Source organism: Ostrea edulis, chromosome 9, assembly GCF_947568905.1.
Source record: "Ostrea edulis chromosome 9, xbOstEdul1.1, whole genome shotgun sequence".
In the NCBI taxonomy this organism is placed as follows: Eukaryota; Metazoa; Mollusca; class Bivalvia; order Ostreida; family Ostreidae; genus Ostrea; species Ostrea edulis.
In genome coordinates this window covers 32,174,055-32,190,393 of record NC_079172.1, presented here as the reverse complement: position 1 = coordinate 32,190,393, position 16,339 = coordinate 32,174,055, and the positions used below count along the sequence as shown (strand labels likewise).

Sequence of the window (16,339 nt, the reverse complement as noted above, 5' to 3'; positions counted from 1 at the left end):
GCAAGATTTGAATTTCATTTCTTTCAAACTAAAAAAAAATACGCAAAATATTTCATTAAAACACATTTAAAGTAGTTTTGGGCATGAGAAGAATTAATTTTGCTTAAAAAATAAAAAAGTTTAGAAACATGCGTTGTGTCCTTAATTGGAAATGTATTCGTATTTTGCAATCAGTCATCCAAAACGTTTCTGATTCTATGTCGATTCGATATATCCCTGTGAACTCGAAATAAAAGACACCACAGAGTCATCCACTTCTGCTTCATACTTAGATATTTGATTGAAAATAGATATTTACGGCAAACTAACAACTCAACTTTATGATAAACGGGATGATTTCAGTTTCTCCATCGCCAACTTCCCATATTAATGTAGCAACATTGTGATATTATCACCTGCATATGGTGTTTATATTTCTCAACTGTTTCCATACGTGAGAGCTTGTTCTGCGTATGATCAGTCTTTAAATCGATTGAAGTTTGAGTTTACATCTATTTGAACAGTCAAAATTTGAGTAAAATCTCCATCGCGCTTAAAAATCACACGGCCTCTCACCTCTGTCGCCGCGGGTTCGAATCCCGCTCGCGCCGGTAAGTGAGAAAGTTTCCCAGTTTACTTTTGGAAGGTCGGTGGTCTCTTCCCAGGTGCATTGTATCTGGTTTTTCTCTTCCACCAACAAAAACTGGGCGCCACCAGATAACTGAAAAATTGTTGAGTGTGGCGAAAAACATCAATCAATCAGACTTAGTCCAAGTTTCGTCTTAAGTTCTTTTTGAGAAATTCAGCCCAGTACCCCTTGCTTGTTGTAGGAGGCGACTAAATGGGGCGTTCCTTCGGATGAGACCGCATAAAACGAGGTCTTGTGTCAGCAAGTGTAGCACGATAAAGATCCCCCTGCTCGGGGGCCATAGGAGCCGAGCATGGGCCTAAATCTTGTAACCCTTCACCCTTAATGGTGACGTCGCCAAATGAGTGAAAAATTCTCGAGCGGGACGGGACGTTAAACAATATACAATCACTTACATAATCACATAATATTTGCATATTTTATTGAACATAGACGTTAATGGCAAACTAACTTTCAGCTGATGATTTCAGCTTCTTCGTCAACTTCCCATATTTACGTACATATAATGTATGTGTTTATGTATCTCAAATGATTCGATACGTGAGAGAATATTCTGTGTGTAATCAATTTTTAAATCGAGGCAGGCTACCAACAAATACGTTAATGTTACAAGTATTTCAACAGTATCGTTTCAAGTCAGAATTTTACAAATTCTATGGTCTTATGATCTAATTTGATCAGGTCGAGTGCTATCTGAAGTGCTTCTTACCAATTGCTAAGCCGTTCTTCACTACTGGTTTTGATTACGGATTATTCTGTTTACCTAATCAAGATCTCGGGATCTCGGCGGTCGTGACCGGTCGACAGGGGATGCTTATGCCTCCTAGCCACACAATACCACTTTTGGTGTTTCCAGGGGTCCGTGTTTGCTCTGTTCTCAATTTTGTATTCTTTGTATTTATAAGATTAATAACTGTTAATTGTATTCGCTTTTTCACGGAATACATCGACACAAAAGACATGTCAATCTACAAGTTTTGCAAGGGAAATCTTATATTTACCAGAGCTTTATTCATAACCTTGATATCCATGGAACTCTGAAACAAAGGTCTGTATTTTAAAATTCAGTCATAATGTAAAACAGAATTTTTAGTAATTTACATATATTCCACGCCCATTGCATACTATTGGGTACTTTGACTATATTTTTTGCGTCCCTTGTGTTTAGCTCTTTATAATTAGGCGACATGAAAGAATATTCTGCTGGGCACTCGTTCATATACATAAATTATGATACACTGTTTCAGAGAAGGTGTTGACCGAGGGACATAATTTTGTGAAAGACAATCAAGTAAAGACATATAAATGATAAAGTGTTGTGATTTCATCATAATCCATCCAAACTTTAGGTAACACTATATGCGTATTTGGGATTTGCCTATACACTAATTCGTTTATATCATTTCAAAGTCAATAATATACAGTTATTGACTGGGTTCGAGTACAATAGCTGTTTTGTTTGACACGGGGACGGATCTGTTGCCCGAAGCCGTAGGCTGAGGGCAAAAGATCCGTTCGAGGGTCAAACAAAACAGCTGTTGTCCGAGGACACAATCTACAACTGTTTTGTTATACACCTTCGTTTTTTAAAGGTTGTTTTTTCGAGATGCACATGGTTTGATGACTTTGAACTTTTAACAAGACAGTGTAATTGCGTACATTTATAAATGTATCCACTAGTTTAAAAGAAAACATACCCAATATCCGAATTAATAATCAATCATTACATTTTTCATATTCCTGCTTAGCGTTTCATCTAATAAATTCTGTATTTCATCATCAGTTAAATCACTGAACCTCGCCATTACGTGAAAAAGCAACAGGCCGAGAATCATGTGACTTACGTAGCCAATCGAAATAAGGCAGACTATTGTCCGGTCAACAGTTCGTAAACTGTTGACCGGTCAATAGACCACGACTGTGAGAATTGGTTTAACAGTTAAAATGTTAGTTCTAAATCGTATTAGTTTTATATAGGAAAAAATGAAGGTGTATAACAATTAACTATATTGAAGGCGTCGAACCTAAATCAATAAATTCCTAAGTATTGCATACATACCGGATGATTTGGTTCCAAAGACTTAACTAACATCTCCATGGCCTTTAACTGAAAAAAGTATATGTAGTAGATTGGATATTATTCTAATTCTAATTATTTAAATGTTGAGGGAAATATACTACTAAAAATTTGATAAGGATCATAGATATTTTTCTGTTTAAACTGGCAATATTGTGTCCAAATGAAATCAAAAACGTCTTCAACAAACTTGCACGTGCATTTCATGCCATGGGAAATGCGTTTCTCATCACAGTTTATGCTTTTGCTACCATTGCACGATTTTCACTCAGGCATCGGTGTCTGATTCTTTCTAAAATTTCAAACTCACTTGAGTGTTTACACTACGTTTATCAACACAATGCCCCCTCAACGTGTAAGGCATCGCCTGACGACAGAACAACTGGGCAGATGTATTGGAATGTTTGACACTGGCTATTCATATCGTGACGTTGCAAATGCAATAAACGTCTGCCAGAGCGTTGTAAACAGGGCATGGAGCCGACAGCAAACTTTTGGTACAGCAGCACACCGACATGGGGTGGTCGTCAGAGGTCGACAACCCAACGCCAAGACCATTTTGTGGCTCTTCAGGCACGACACCATCCCTTATGGACAGCAACCAGCCTACGTAAGACCTCCTGAACGCCTCAGGGGTGAATGTGTCCACTCAGACGATACGGAATCGACTTCACAATGCAGATCTCAACTTGAGAAGGGCATGTGTTTGAGTCCCTCGGACTGTTCGACACCGGATGGAGCGATTGGACTGGGCTGAAGATCATGTCACTTGGACACAGAACGATTGGGTTCAAGTTCTGTTCACTGATGAGTCCAGGTATTGTTTGGACTTTACAGACAGGAGGCACTGAGTGTGGCGACGACAACGTGAACGTTTCCATGATGCCAACATCAGTGAACATGACCGTTATGGTGGTGGTTCCATCGTGGTCTGGGGTGGAATCAGCAGGGATGGAAGAACAGATCTTCATGTCCTGGAGAGAGGAACAATGACGGGGGTGCGGTACCGGGATGAGATCCTCGATGTTTACGTCAGACCCTACGATGGTGCTGTTGGCTCTGAGTTCATCCTGATGGATGATAACGCCCGTCCTCATCGCGCCAGGGTGGTGGAGCAATACCTTCAGCAGGAGACAATTGTCCGTATGGACTGGCTAGCGCGCTCGCCGGACTTGAACTCGATTGAGCATGTATGGAACATGCTGCAGGTTGCCCTTTCACGCCGTAGAGCACAACCCAAGACTTTGGCAAAGCTCGGAAACGCCCTCGTGGAAGAGTGGAACAACCTTCCCATTGGAAACATCCAGGTGCTTATTGACAGCATGGCTCGACGTTGTCAAGCCGTATTTGATGCAAGGGGAGGCCATACCCGGTATTGACACTTCATCGACTAAGTGTAATGATGGATTATCCCCAAAAACTGTGTAATTCTTTCTCTGGTTTGCTGTTAACTTTTTGTAATGAAATGCATTTTGGTGTTGTTATCAGATTTCAAGCATTCCGTATTGATAAAAGTTCATGCCGTTCATGAATTTTCATTCATAACCTGAGTAAACACGTTTCTGAGTCAAATTTATGTCTTTTGTTATGTTAGTGGTAAATTACACACATATAACCTAGTGATCCTTATCAAATTTTGAGTAGTATATTTCATATTTTACATAAGAGTTTAATTTTTACAGAAATTTCTAAAAGAAACATTGTAATATCATCCAAATATCAATGCGTACACCGTTATCGAATGCGTTGACGTCAAATGACGCCATTGCACTCTTCACATTATTCAAAGTCGTTTGTAGGCTCTGAGGCAGGAGATTGGATCCCCCATATCCTGTTGTATCCGTCATCATTGTCCCCATTCCCTGGGTACCCTTGGTTCTCATGTCCTTTAAAGCAATAAAAAAGATTGAGCATTGAAAGCGAAGTTCATTTCATCTATTATGCTACTAATTTATGAAAGCATATAGTATTCATTAAAGATACTTCATGTGTAATAAAACTAAATTATTTTAATATTTCAATTAAATTCATTCTAAAGTTCGCAAGACAGCTGACATGGCTTAGTATTGTAAGCAAAATGATAAAAACTGGAAATAATGTAGTGTTCCATTCTGTGTGTACGGACATGTGCTTAGTGCCCCGTTGTGTGCGTACAGACATGTGCTTAGTGCCCCGTTGTGTGTGTACAGACATGTGCTTAGTGCCCCGTTGTGTACAGACATGTGCTTAGTGCCCCGTTGTTTGTACGGACATGTGCTTAGTGCCCTGTTGTGTGTGTACAGACATGTGCTTAGTGCCCCGTTGTGTGTACGGACATGTGCTTAGTGTCCCGTAGTCGCCATATAAAAATCAAACCGATATCGTTAAAATACCACCATTTGGAAAACGTAAGCGTGGTTCCGCATTTACACTTTATTGTAAAGTAGGCGGAGTATAGATCTACTTCAGATACTCACATTCATTATATGCTGTACTTTCATTTCCAAATCGGAAAACTTGAATGTAAAAAGTGTTAGATGTTCCAGGTCCAATGCTTTGTAGATTGCTTGATTATTTTTACAGTTACTAAAATAAAGAGAGAAAGAAATCCATTCATCATTTCAATAAGAGCAGTTATATAAAATGCATGACCACGTAACACGTTGAAAATTAAAGAATATAACTAAGGTATTGTATATATAAATGTTTGTTACATAATTAGTTATATGAATTCTTAGCAGGGTATATGGACTCACAATCCCTGTCAAAGTTTATATTCTCCTGAGCCGTTAGGCGAGGGAGAATATATAGTTCGACAGGAAATATGAGTCCATATACCCTGCCAAGAATCCATATAACGAATATGTCCTACTGCAGAGTGATCAAATAATGTTTATTTTACAAAGCAGTTAAGTATATAGATCTATCGAAGCCATTTTGTATCCCATCTACTCTTGACAGGATACATGGTCTCTTGACAGGATACATGGTTTACCCGAAGAACGTCTTTAGCGTCATTTCATGGCCTGTTTCGTGCTTGAGAAACGTCTCCAAATTGGATTCAAATTCATTGACAAGCTGTAAGGAATAAGTTCAGTTATATAATGAATGAGCTTCACAACTCATAAGGACAATATATTCCATGAATAAACATGTTCAAAATGCAAACTAAATAGTATGGAGATTGTAGCAAATTTGCTACATGTACAATACATATTGAACGTAAAAAAAAATTTGCACACTGTATCTGTAAATCATAAATGAAAGGAAAACACATCAGTGGAGACATGTTCCTACCTTTTTCAAACATGAAAGAATAACTTTTTTTCGGAAGGACATCTTATACAAATTTATTATTATTATACTTAACTTGTTTGATCAATTCTGTATTTCAGAATCATGTATATTGAAATGTTTACACTTTCTTATGCCTCTTATTGCATAATTCTGGAGTGGAATTCATAAAACAAATATAGGTTTCTTAGATGATGCGTTCTAAGAAACTGTTAGGACGTGTTTCTTGCATTATTCACCTCGTCTATGAACTGCAGGTTGGGATCGGTCAGCGGCTGACAGATGTACCTCTCCAGGAATGCTCCAGGAATGTACATCAAAGTGGTGATGAGCATCAGAAGGGGACAGAACACGAATATGAACACGAGGGCCCTGGGTGTACAGAAAAGTAGCAGTTAGTTTGCGCAATCTACGTTCGATGACCACTACACACATACAAAGACACTTGCTATAAAATATCTTAATTCAGGTGCTTCATGTCAATATGCAAAATTGAAAAGCTAGCTCCTTACTTTTACCCCTATGAAACACTATATCATACCCAATCATTAGCCGTCCAGCACAGTTAGACACACAACCTTTTTCCAGAGGGTCATTAACAGATCGTCCTCCACAACAACCAAAACATATTCCACAACAGTAGAGAGCAAGGATAAGGGAGACAATACCTGCACAGCCGATACCAGCGTACCATCTAATGACAAATTTATTTATCTTGAGTCCAATGTAGGGATAATTTCTACATCGATAATTCAGCTTATTTTTGTCTTCTAAGCTGATGATACAAGTACATGTGATTTATTACACGGTCTAATAAAGAATATTACAGAGAATACCTATATTTATCAAATGGTTTGATGAAATCCGAGTTGTCTTTCACCATTGTTTTAGTTCCGTTGATGTTCACTGTGTCTCCCTGAAAAAAATATAAAACCAACATATATAGTTATTCATCACTCATTGACTGCGAAAGAAAAAACATTTTCGGGTCGTTTTAGAAGAGCTCAGCTGGGAAAGCGAAAGTAGAGAGAATTGTAATTAGCAGAGTCTGGAAATTGTAGCTCATGGATCATGAATTTAAAAACTGGTATGGGACATGTAATCGATTTATGTGGGACACAATTTTGTGTCTGTAATGTTGAGTCTAACTTAGAGTTACCGTCCATTTGCCAAAGGCAATACACAATTTCCGAGTTACCTATAGTTGTTTCCCTTTCTTTAGATGCAAAATATATTTTCGACAAGTCCTTATGTCTGCAATCGTACACTTCTAACAGGACGATTACTGACTGCCATGCAGCCAACCGAACTGGAGGGAACCACAACTTTAGTAAGTTTATCAGTATTTAAAAATAAAATAGTTAAACCAAAGCTAGAAAATTCACAAGCTTTCGTTGTTAAAAGTACCGATCGTGTCGAAGAGGAGATGAAAAATGATTTCATAATCATTTAATTCAACAGCTAATGCTACATATAACAATTTCTTCTTGATATGGTCCGTTTAATGTATATCACCGGCTAAAATAAACACATCACAATTTCATACACGGTAAATTGTATTGTCATCTAAAATATACAATGTATATATGTATACACTCTGTACCCACCCAAACTTTAAAAAAAACCCTGAATGCACCAAAAAAGAGCTGATATCTCGGAAATTGCGTATTCCACCAGTAAAAACTGAATACAAATGTATGTATAGTAAATCAATCAAAACATCTACCTCAATTTTCTTATGTCCTATTTTTATGCCCCCGAGATCGAAGATCAGGGGGCATATTGTTTTTGTCCTGTCTGTCATTCTGTAATTCTGTCATTCTGTCTGAAACTTTAACCTTGCTAATAACTTTTGAACAGTAAGTGATAGAGCTTTGATATTTCACATGAGTATTCCTTGTGACAAGACCTTTCCGTGAGTATTGAACCTTTTGACCTTGACATTTGACCTACTTTTTTTTTTTTTTTTTACATTGGTCATAACTTCTAAATGGTAAATATTAGAGCTTTCATATTGTACTTGAGCATTTCTTTTGACAAGATCTTTCTATTGGTACCAAGATATTTGCCCTTGTGACCTTGGCCATCTTCGGAATTGGCCATTATCGGGGGCATTTGTGTTTCACAAACACATCTTGTTCTAACTGTCATTGAGAAGATATTACTGGATTTTAATGTACTTAATACAATAGTTTGAGTAAGCACTATACATAATATGTAAGCACTGACGAAATGACAACCTTCTGACTTCGATGCTCAACTGTTCCGATCCATAATTATAATGATTGTTAACATCCCGCTCGAGAACCTTTCACTCATATGGTACACGTCCTTTCATACATTGCCAGTAAAGGGCTGCAAAATTTACGCGTATGCTCGGCTTCTTGAGCAGAGAGGGGGTCTTTATCGTGCCACACCTACTGTGACACGAGGCCTCGGTTTTTGTGGACTCATCCGAAGGACCGCCCCATTTAATTGCCTCTTACGATAAGTAAGGGGTACTGAGGACCTATTTTTACCTGCATCCCCACGGGACTTCTTCATTATGAAGAACATGAAGCCATTCATAATGCGACATTGGACAGAACTATTTGTTTTCGTAAAATATTTACCTCCTATCAAAAGAAATATTTCACTCAAAGAGAGACATCCCCATTTTTAGGCGAAGTGTCACAAATTTTGATTTGAATATTAGTTCTTTATCGCACCGTGACACGAGGACACTGCAAGGTAATATTCCAGAGTCTGATGACACTTCTACTGCCAAGGAACAGTCACTACCTATGTTAAACGGGAGCTCGAACCAGGGCTAATCATATTCCATTGAAGACTGAAACGCATAGCATATGAAATAGCCCTGTATGAAAGGCGAAGATAAAAATCAATGATCAATCTCATAACTCCCACAAAGAATACAAATTGAAGAGTTGGTCGAACACGGATCCTTGGATATACCAGAGGTGGGTTCAGATGTCTAGCAGGAGAAAGTATCCCCTTTCGACCGGTCACGCATGCAATGAGCCCTATATCTTGATCAGGTAAACAGAGTAATCCGCACTCAAAATCAGTGTGTAAAGAACGGCCCTACAATTGGTATGAAACACATCAGACAACATTTAACTAGATCGTTATAACAAGCATACAATTTGCAAAATGCTGATTTTAAACGAGACTGTTGAAACCCCTGTAACATCAAATTGTTTGTCAGTAGCCTGCCTCGATTTGAAAACTGATCATACGCAGAAGAAGCTCTAGCGTATCGAATCAGTTGAGAGATATACTATGCGTACCATACGCAAAATCTATAGTCGTTAAAACGATCTAGTTTGCCAATATGTTTGGACAAGTGTGTCTCCAAGAAAAGGACGATGAACCGTAACGGACATAGGGTGATGCACAGTAATTCCCCAAAAGACAGTTTAATGGACACTAGGCGATATACAACAATTCTTCATTGGTCAAGTGCTGCAATTGTCGCTCTCAGTAACTCAGTGAAACCTCAGTAACTAGTTCAGGGTTGATAAATTATGTTGGTCATAGACATCTTGTTTTATTATAATCATACATTAGTAATTTGTTGCAATGTACAAAAGAGGATATTTTCAAATGTTTCAGGAAGTGTAGTATTTATCACGAAAGAGATAGTTTCTTCAGTGGTAACAAACACATGCAATAATCCATTATTACCTGTATATGATATTTATATCTCTCAACAGAACTTGTTCTGCGTATGATCAGTTTTTGAATTGAGGCAGGCTACTGACAAACAAGTTAATGTGACATGGGTTTCAACAATGTCGTTTGAAGTCAGCATTTCGCAAATTCTATGGTCTTTATACATGTAACGATCTAGTTTGCCATTACAACCTATCATTGGGTCAAATGCTGTCGGACGTGTTTCATACTGATTGTTAGGCTGTTCTTGGCACATTTATTTTGACTACGGATTACTCCGTTTACCTGATCAAGATATAGGACTTACGGTGAGTGTGACCGATCGACAGGGATGCTTACTCTTCTTTGGTACTTGATCCCACCTCTGGTATATCCAGGAGTCCGTGTTTGCCCAACTCTATATTTTGTATTGCTTATAGGAGTCATCTTCACATTTCATACAAACATACAGACATGGTTACCTTCTGAATGGCGTCCTTTGTGTTAGTGACCAGGTCATCGATCTGAGTGTTAGCTTGGTCTAATTGTGTTTTCGCCGAGTCTATCGCTAGAAAAATCAAGATATAATTTACAATTATTAACTCTTAGCTCCTACTTCTGAAAGTCTGCTATATCAATGATATTGGACTAAACTATTTCAAATAATGAAGAATACCTGTAGTGGTGCCTCCTAGGGCCGTATCTATCTGATTTTTAATACTCGTTGTTGCCTGAAATAACAAAACAGCTCTACATTGAAGTTTATGTTTCACATCGGATCCAGGTTTTGAAATGCCTTACACTTGGAATATCACTAAACAAGAAATGCTTGTAAAACACATATGCCCCCATGGTGCAAAATTGAAAAGGGTTATACACACATATCATTTAATTGATAGTAGTATCATCAATTCAAAATATTGAGCAGACAATATCTTCCTATGTCAAGAGTGAATTGACCATGTGACCTAAAAATCAATAGGGGTCATCTACTCCTTATGCTGTACCAGTGTAACAAGTTTGGTGTCAATCAAGCAAATAATTCTTAAAATATAGGCGACAATATAATACTATGTCCAGTTCAACTATTGACTTTTGACCTCAAAGTCAATATGGGTCATCTTCTCCTGAAGATGTACCAGTGTACTAAGTTTGATGTCTGTCAAGCAAAAAGGTTATCAAGATATTGAGTGGACAGTATATTACTATGTCCAGTTTGACCCTTGACCTTTGACTATGTAACCTCAAAATCAATATGAGTCATCCACTCCTGAACATAAACCAGTGTACCAAGTTTGATGTCTTTCAAGCAAAGGGTTTTCAAGATATTGAGTGGACAGTATATTCCAATGTCCAGGTTAACCCTTGACCTTTAAACATGTGACCTCAAAATCAATAGGGATCATCTTCTCCTGAAGATGTACCAGTGTACCAAGTCTGCTGTCTCTCAAGCAAAGGGTTCTCAAGACATTGAACGGACAGTATATTCCTGTGTCCAGTTTGACCCTTGACCTTTGATCATGTAACCTCAAAATCAATAGGAGTCATCTTCTCCTGAAGAAGTATCAGTGTACCAAGTTTGATGTCTGTCAAGAAAAGGGTTCTTAAGATACTGAGCAGACAGTATATTCCCATGTCTAGTTTGACCTTAAAATCTATATGGGTTGATCTTCTCCTAAAGACGTACTGGTGAACCAAGATTGATGTATGTCAGGCAAAGGGTTCTCTAGACATTGAATGGTCAGTATATTCCTATGCCCAGTTTGATCCTTGACCTTTGACCATATGACCTCAAAATCAATAGTGGTCATCAGCTCCTTAGGATGTACCAGTGTGCCAAGTTTGATGTCTTTCAAGCAAAGGGTTCTCAAGATATTGAGCGGACATTATATTCCTATTTCCAGAGTAGATTGACCGTTGATCTTTTGACCGGAAAAACAATAGGGGTCCTCTTTTACTCATAACCAACCCACATATGAAATATCATTATCATCAAGTGAATGGTTCTCAAGATATTGAGCGGACAACATGTGGTCTACCGACCGACAATCAAGTGCAAACCAATATGCCCCTCTTCTTTGAAGGGGGGCATAATTATATAAAACGAACATATTCCTAAAAGTTAGAGCTTTTTAGGTTATCTGAGTAAACTCAGCAGACCTATTGGAATTGGTTGTCGACCGTCACCGTGTGTTAACAATTGAACATTTTTAACTTTTTCTTTATAACTACTATTCTAATTCTTCTCAAAGTTGGTATGAAGCATCTTTAGACAAGTGGGACATGAATTGTAAAATTCAGGACTCCTGCCCCCACCCTCCTCGCTTAGAGGCAGGGCAAAAACTGACAAAAATTGACCACTTTCAAAATTCTTCTCTAGAACCGCACATGTTTAAGGAAAGGTAAATAGATAGTTATGTAAAGCAGGAAAGTCTCTACCAAAATTGTAAATTTCATGATCCCCGGGTAGGGGTTTCCACCCCAGGTTGGGGCCAAACTTACTATATAGTCTCTATGTGTAAAACACTTAAATAACATCTTCTTTAGTGTTATTGATACTAAATTGAAACTAAATGAATATTGAAAAAGAGCAGGTAGTCGAAAATTGTAAATTTGATGATCCCAGGGGTAGGGGTTTGGTATCAGGGTGGGGTCAAAATGCTTTGTTATTATATGTTAACAATAGAAAATCTTAACTTCTTCTTGATAACTACCATTCCAATTCTTTCCAAATTTTATATGAAGCATGTTTGGGGCAAGGGGATGCAAATTGTAGATTTCAAGACTTCTGCACACCTGGGGCCTATGGGCGGGGCAAAAACTGCACAAAATTTACCAATTCTTAATGTTTAAGAAAAACTAAATACATAGTGATGTAGAGGAGGAGAGCCCTACTAAAATTGTAAATTTCATGATCCCTAGGGGGGAGGGGTAGAGATTCTGACCCCAGGGTGGGACCAAACTTACTATATAGTGTTCATGTGTAAAACACTTAAATAACATCTTTCCTGGTGTTGTTGATACTAAATTAAAACTAAATGGATATTTAGAAAGAGCAGGTATAACTTTACCAAACTTGTAAATTTAATGATCCCATGGGTAAGAATTTTGGTTATAAGAGTGGGGCCGAAATGGTTAGTTATTAGATGTGTGAACACTAGAAATTTTGAACTCTTGATAACTACCATTTTAATTATTTTCAGATTTGGTACGAAGCATCTTTGGGACAGGGGGATGCAAATTGTGAATTTCAGGACACTTGGGCCTTAAGGGCGGGGCAAAAATTGACCAATTTTTAAAAATCCTCTTCTCTACAATCGCACATGTGTAAGAAAAACTAAATGCATAGTGATGTAGAACAGGAATACTTCAACCAAAATTGTAAATTTTATTATCCCTGGGGTATAGGTTCTGACCCCAGGGTCCGGCCAAAGTTAAGATATAGTGTTTAGGTGTAAAACATTTAAATAACATCTTCTTTAGTGCTATTGATACTAAATTGAAATTAAATGGATATTTAGAAGGGGTAGGTAGTCCTTTACAAAAATTGTAAATTCCATGATCCTAAGGGGTAAGGGTTTGGTTTCAGGGTGGTATCAAAATTATAATAGCGATTTGAAGGACTTCTTTAAGTTTGCTGTTACTGTATAAAATCTAAATGCATACTTAGGAATAGCAGAAAAGGATCAACATAAAAAATGGTGAATATCACAGACTTGAGCTTTGACTCTAGGATGGGTACAAATTAGTCATATCTTTTAATGTTAATACATATATTATGTAAAGCCTTTCATCACTTATGAACTTTTGAGGGTATTGAAGTATTAAGAACGCATCTTGTTTTATACTTTTGTTGAACATTAAAATTTAGCTTAGACATTCAGAACAGATTTTTTCTAGATTTCATAGCCCTTGGGAGTAGTGGTACTTTTTACATTAACTCAGGTGACCGATAAGGCCTGTGGGCCTCTTGTTGAACAATTAACATAGTTACGAAAAATAATGTATTAAAAATCTTTCTGTTGGAAATATATTTAAAGACTCGCATAACAAGTTTACATATCGCACTTGTAAGCTTATTGAAATTAGCAAGAATACATACCTCTTTTGATATATCGATATTTGGAATAGTTGGTAAGTTCATCTGAAATGAAAGAGAGATTGACCACAGTTAAGAACGCTACATTCTTGGAGTTTTAAGTTTAAAAAATATCAACGGTTTTACTTTTACTAGTTGTGTTTTTCCCCTTTCCTTTTCTTCGATTACTCCATTGTCTTTTAGAATAAATATTTAGTATCAATTTACATCAGACCGTAATAATCATTCATCGTCACTGACCAAATTATCGATTTAAATCAATATAGATGCAGTGACTGGATTTTGATAATTTTGCTACCTTTGCAGAGAGCGTATTAATGTATCTTGTTTATGTATGATGATGCTCGGTCTTTTGTCAGATAATTCATTTAGAAATTCTAACCGGGGTTGATGCACAAGGCGTTGGATTCAAGTTATTGCACGCTGCTGTAAACGACGTCTTTCCGTTGTTAATTCTGGTTATGGCACCAGTCAATTCGTTTATATCTAATAAAAAACAAATCAGTTGATTGCATGTTCATTGTGCATTTTAGTTCCTTTTCAGATCTTTAATTACTATTATCCGTATTGTCAATGTTAATGATACTCTTATTTCTACAGTTAGTTCATTAGAAATAGACTAAAGAAATTTTCTTGGAAAAGGGAACTAATTGCAATAAACCGTTTTTCTCAATTGTTTGATAGTTTATCATATTAGTTTTAGCTAAAACACCATTCATAGATGAAACACCGTTAAAAATTGAAAAATCTAATTGAAATCTATACTCTTTCATTTATATCATGTTTCAGAACATCGATATCACATATGACAAGTTTAGAAAAAAAATGAAGGTAAAGATGTTAATTTGAGGTTAAAACACCATTTGATGATGAAATATCGTCGAAAATGGGAAAATATAAAGTCTATGTTTCGATTGAAACTGTGATTTGTATCATATTTGGATAGATTAAAGCATCCTTTAACAAATGTGACAAGTTTAGGGGAATTGAAGGAAATTGAACATTCTAATTCATTCATATACATTACTTGCAACTATTTCTTTGATATCCTGTAACAAAGATTGAAAAGATGAGCGAAAATGGAGATAGGAAATTTATAACTTTAATGCTAAAACGTCATTTTTGATTGAAAAACCGACGAAAACTGTTAAACTCCATTCAAGGTCCTTTTTGAAATATCTAAAGCAAAGTATATTCTAATAAAAAAGAAAATTACGCTAGAGTCCTATAAAACAGAAGTTCATGGCATAATGATTCAGTCTTTGGAAAAATAGGGAAAATCATCATTAATCTAGGAAAATACAAAAACAAGACAATCATAAAATTACCAAAGTATTGTCGTATGAAAAGGTGAAAATAACGAATAATGATCAATTTCATATATAATTCCTCTAAGGAATACAAAATTAAGAGTTGGGCAAACACAGATTCCTTGACATACGAGAGGTGGGATCAGTGCCTAGGAGAAGTACACACCCCCTGTCGACTGGTCAAACCCGCCGTGAGCTCTATATCTTGATGAGATAAACGGAGAAATCCGTACTCAATATCAGTGTGTAAAGAACGGCCTAACAATCGGTTTGTAACTCGTCAGACAGCATTTGGACCAATACTAGGTTGTATTCACAAACCAAATCGTTTAACGGCAAACTGACAACTCAACTGTATGACAAACGGGATTATTTCAGCTTCTCCATCGTCAACTTCCCATATCTAGGTAGCAATATTCCATTATCAGCTACATATGGTGTTTATCTCTCTCAACTGAATCCATACGCAAGAGCTTGTTCTGCGTATAGTCAGTATTTAAATTGAAGCAAGCTACTGACAAACAAGTTGATGGTACAGGGTTTTCAACAGTCTCGATTGAAGTCAGCATTTTACAAATTCTATGGTCGTTATAATGAGCTAGTTCGTCTATAGAATCTATCATTGGGTCAAATGCTGTCTGATGTGTTTCATACAGATTGTTAGGCCGTTCTTGGCACACTGATTTTGACTACGGATAATTCCGTTTACCTGATCAGGATATAGGGCTCACGGCGGGTGTGACCGGTCGACAGGGGATGCTTACTCCTCCTAGGCACCTGATCCCACCTCTGACCATGGTGTGTCCATAGGTCCATGTTTGCCAAACTTTCTATTTTGTATTACTTATAGGAGTTATGAAATTGATCACTGTTTGTTATCTTCACCTTTCATCGTTATAACGACCATAGAATTTGCGAAATGCTGACTTTAAACGAGACTGTTGAAACCTCTTTTACATCACCTTGTATGTTGGTAGTTTCATTACAAACGCATTTTGTACCTGAAACCTTGGCCTTTGACATTTTTAACCTAAAAAAGATAAGCATCATCCTTTTGTGGATTTATATTAAATACTATTGCAATTAATTATTTATCTCTTAAATCACCTTTAATGCATTATATACAAATAGAATGATGAAATACAGGAAATCATGATTTTTTAAACCAAAATATTGAATATTAGAAGCCCCCCCCCCCCCCCCCCCGCTCCATAGCCCAAATGAGGAAGATCACATGAGAAGAGATTTGCTAAATATCTTTTTTTCGAAATGTTCAATATCAATGCTTATGACCATTG

The 16,339-nt window shown here is 37.0% G+C and overlaps 1 protein-coding gene across 1 annotated transcript in view; it reads right to left on the bottom strand.

Moving 5' to 3' along the window:
- The window catches only part of LOC130050355 (prominin-1-like), a 39,500-nt gene that overhangs the window by 9,790 nt on the left and 13,371 nt on the right, over positions 1-16,339 (bottom strand). Inside the window, exons 8-19 of the mRNA XM_056150225.1 lie at positions 14,114-14,217; positions 13,735-13,776; positions 10,309-10,363; positions 10,115-10,200; positions 6,815-6,894; positions 6,520-6,672; positions 6,218-6,350; positions 5,680-5,762; positions 5,162-5,270; positions 4,436-4,591; positions 2,688-2,735; positions 1,630-1,665 (exon numbers count right to left, since the gene is read on the bottom strand). Of these exons, the coding sequence (XP_056006200.1) occupies positions 1,630-1,665; positions 2,688-2,735; positions 4,436-4,591; positions 5,162-5,270; positions 5,680-5,762; positions 6,218-6,350; positions 6,520-6,672; positions 6,815-6,894; positions 10,115-10,200; positions 10,309-10,363; positions 13,735-13,776; positions 14,114-14,217 (1,085 nt within the window). The remainder of the gene's footprint in view (positions 1-1,629; positions 1,666-2,687; positions 2,736-4,435; positions 4,592-5,161; positions 5,271-5,679; positions 5,763-6,217; positions 6,351-6,519; positions 6,673-6,814; positions 6,895-10,114; positions 10,201-10,308; positions 10,364-13,734; positions 13,777-14,113; positions 14,218-16,339) is intronic.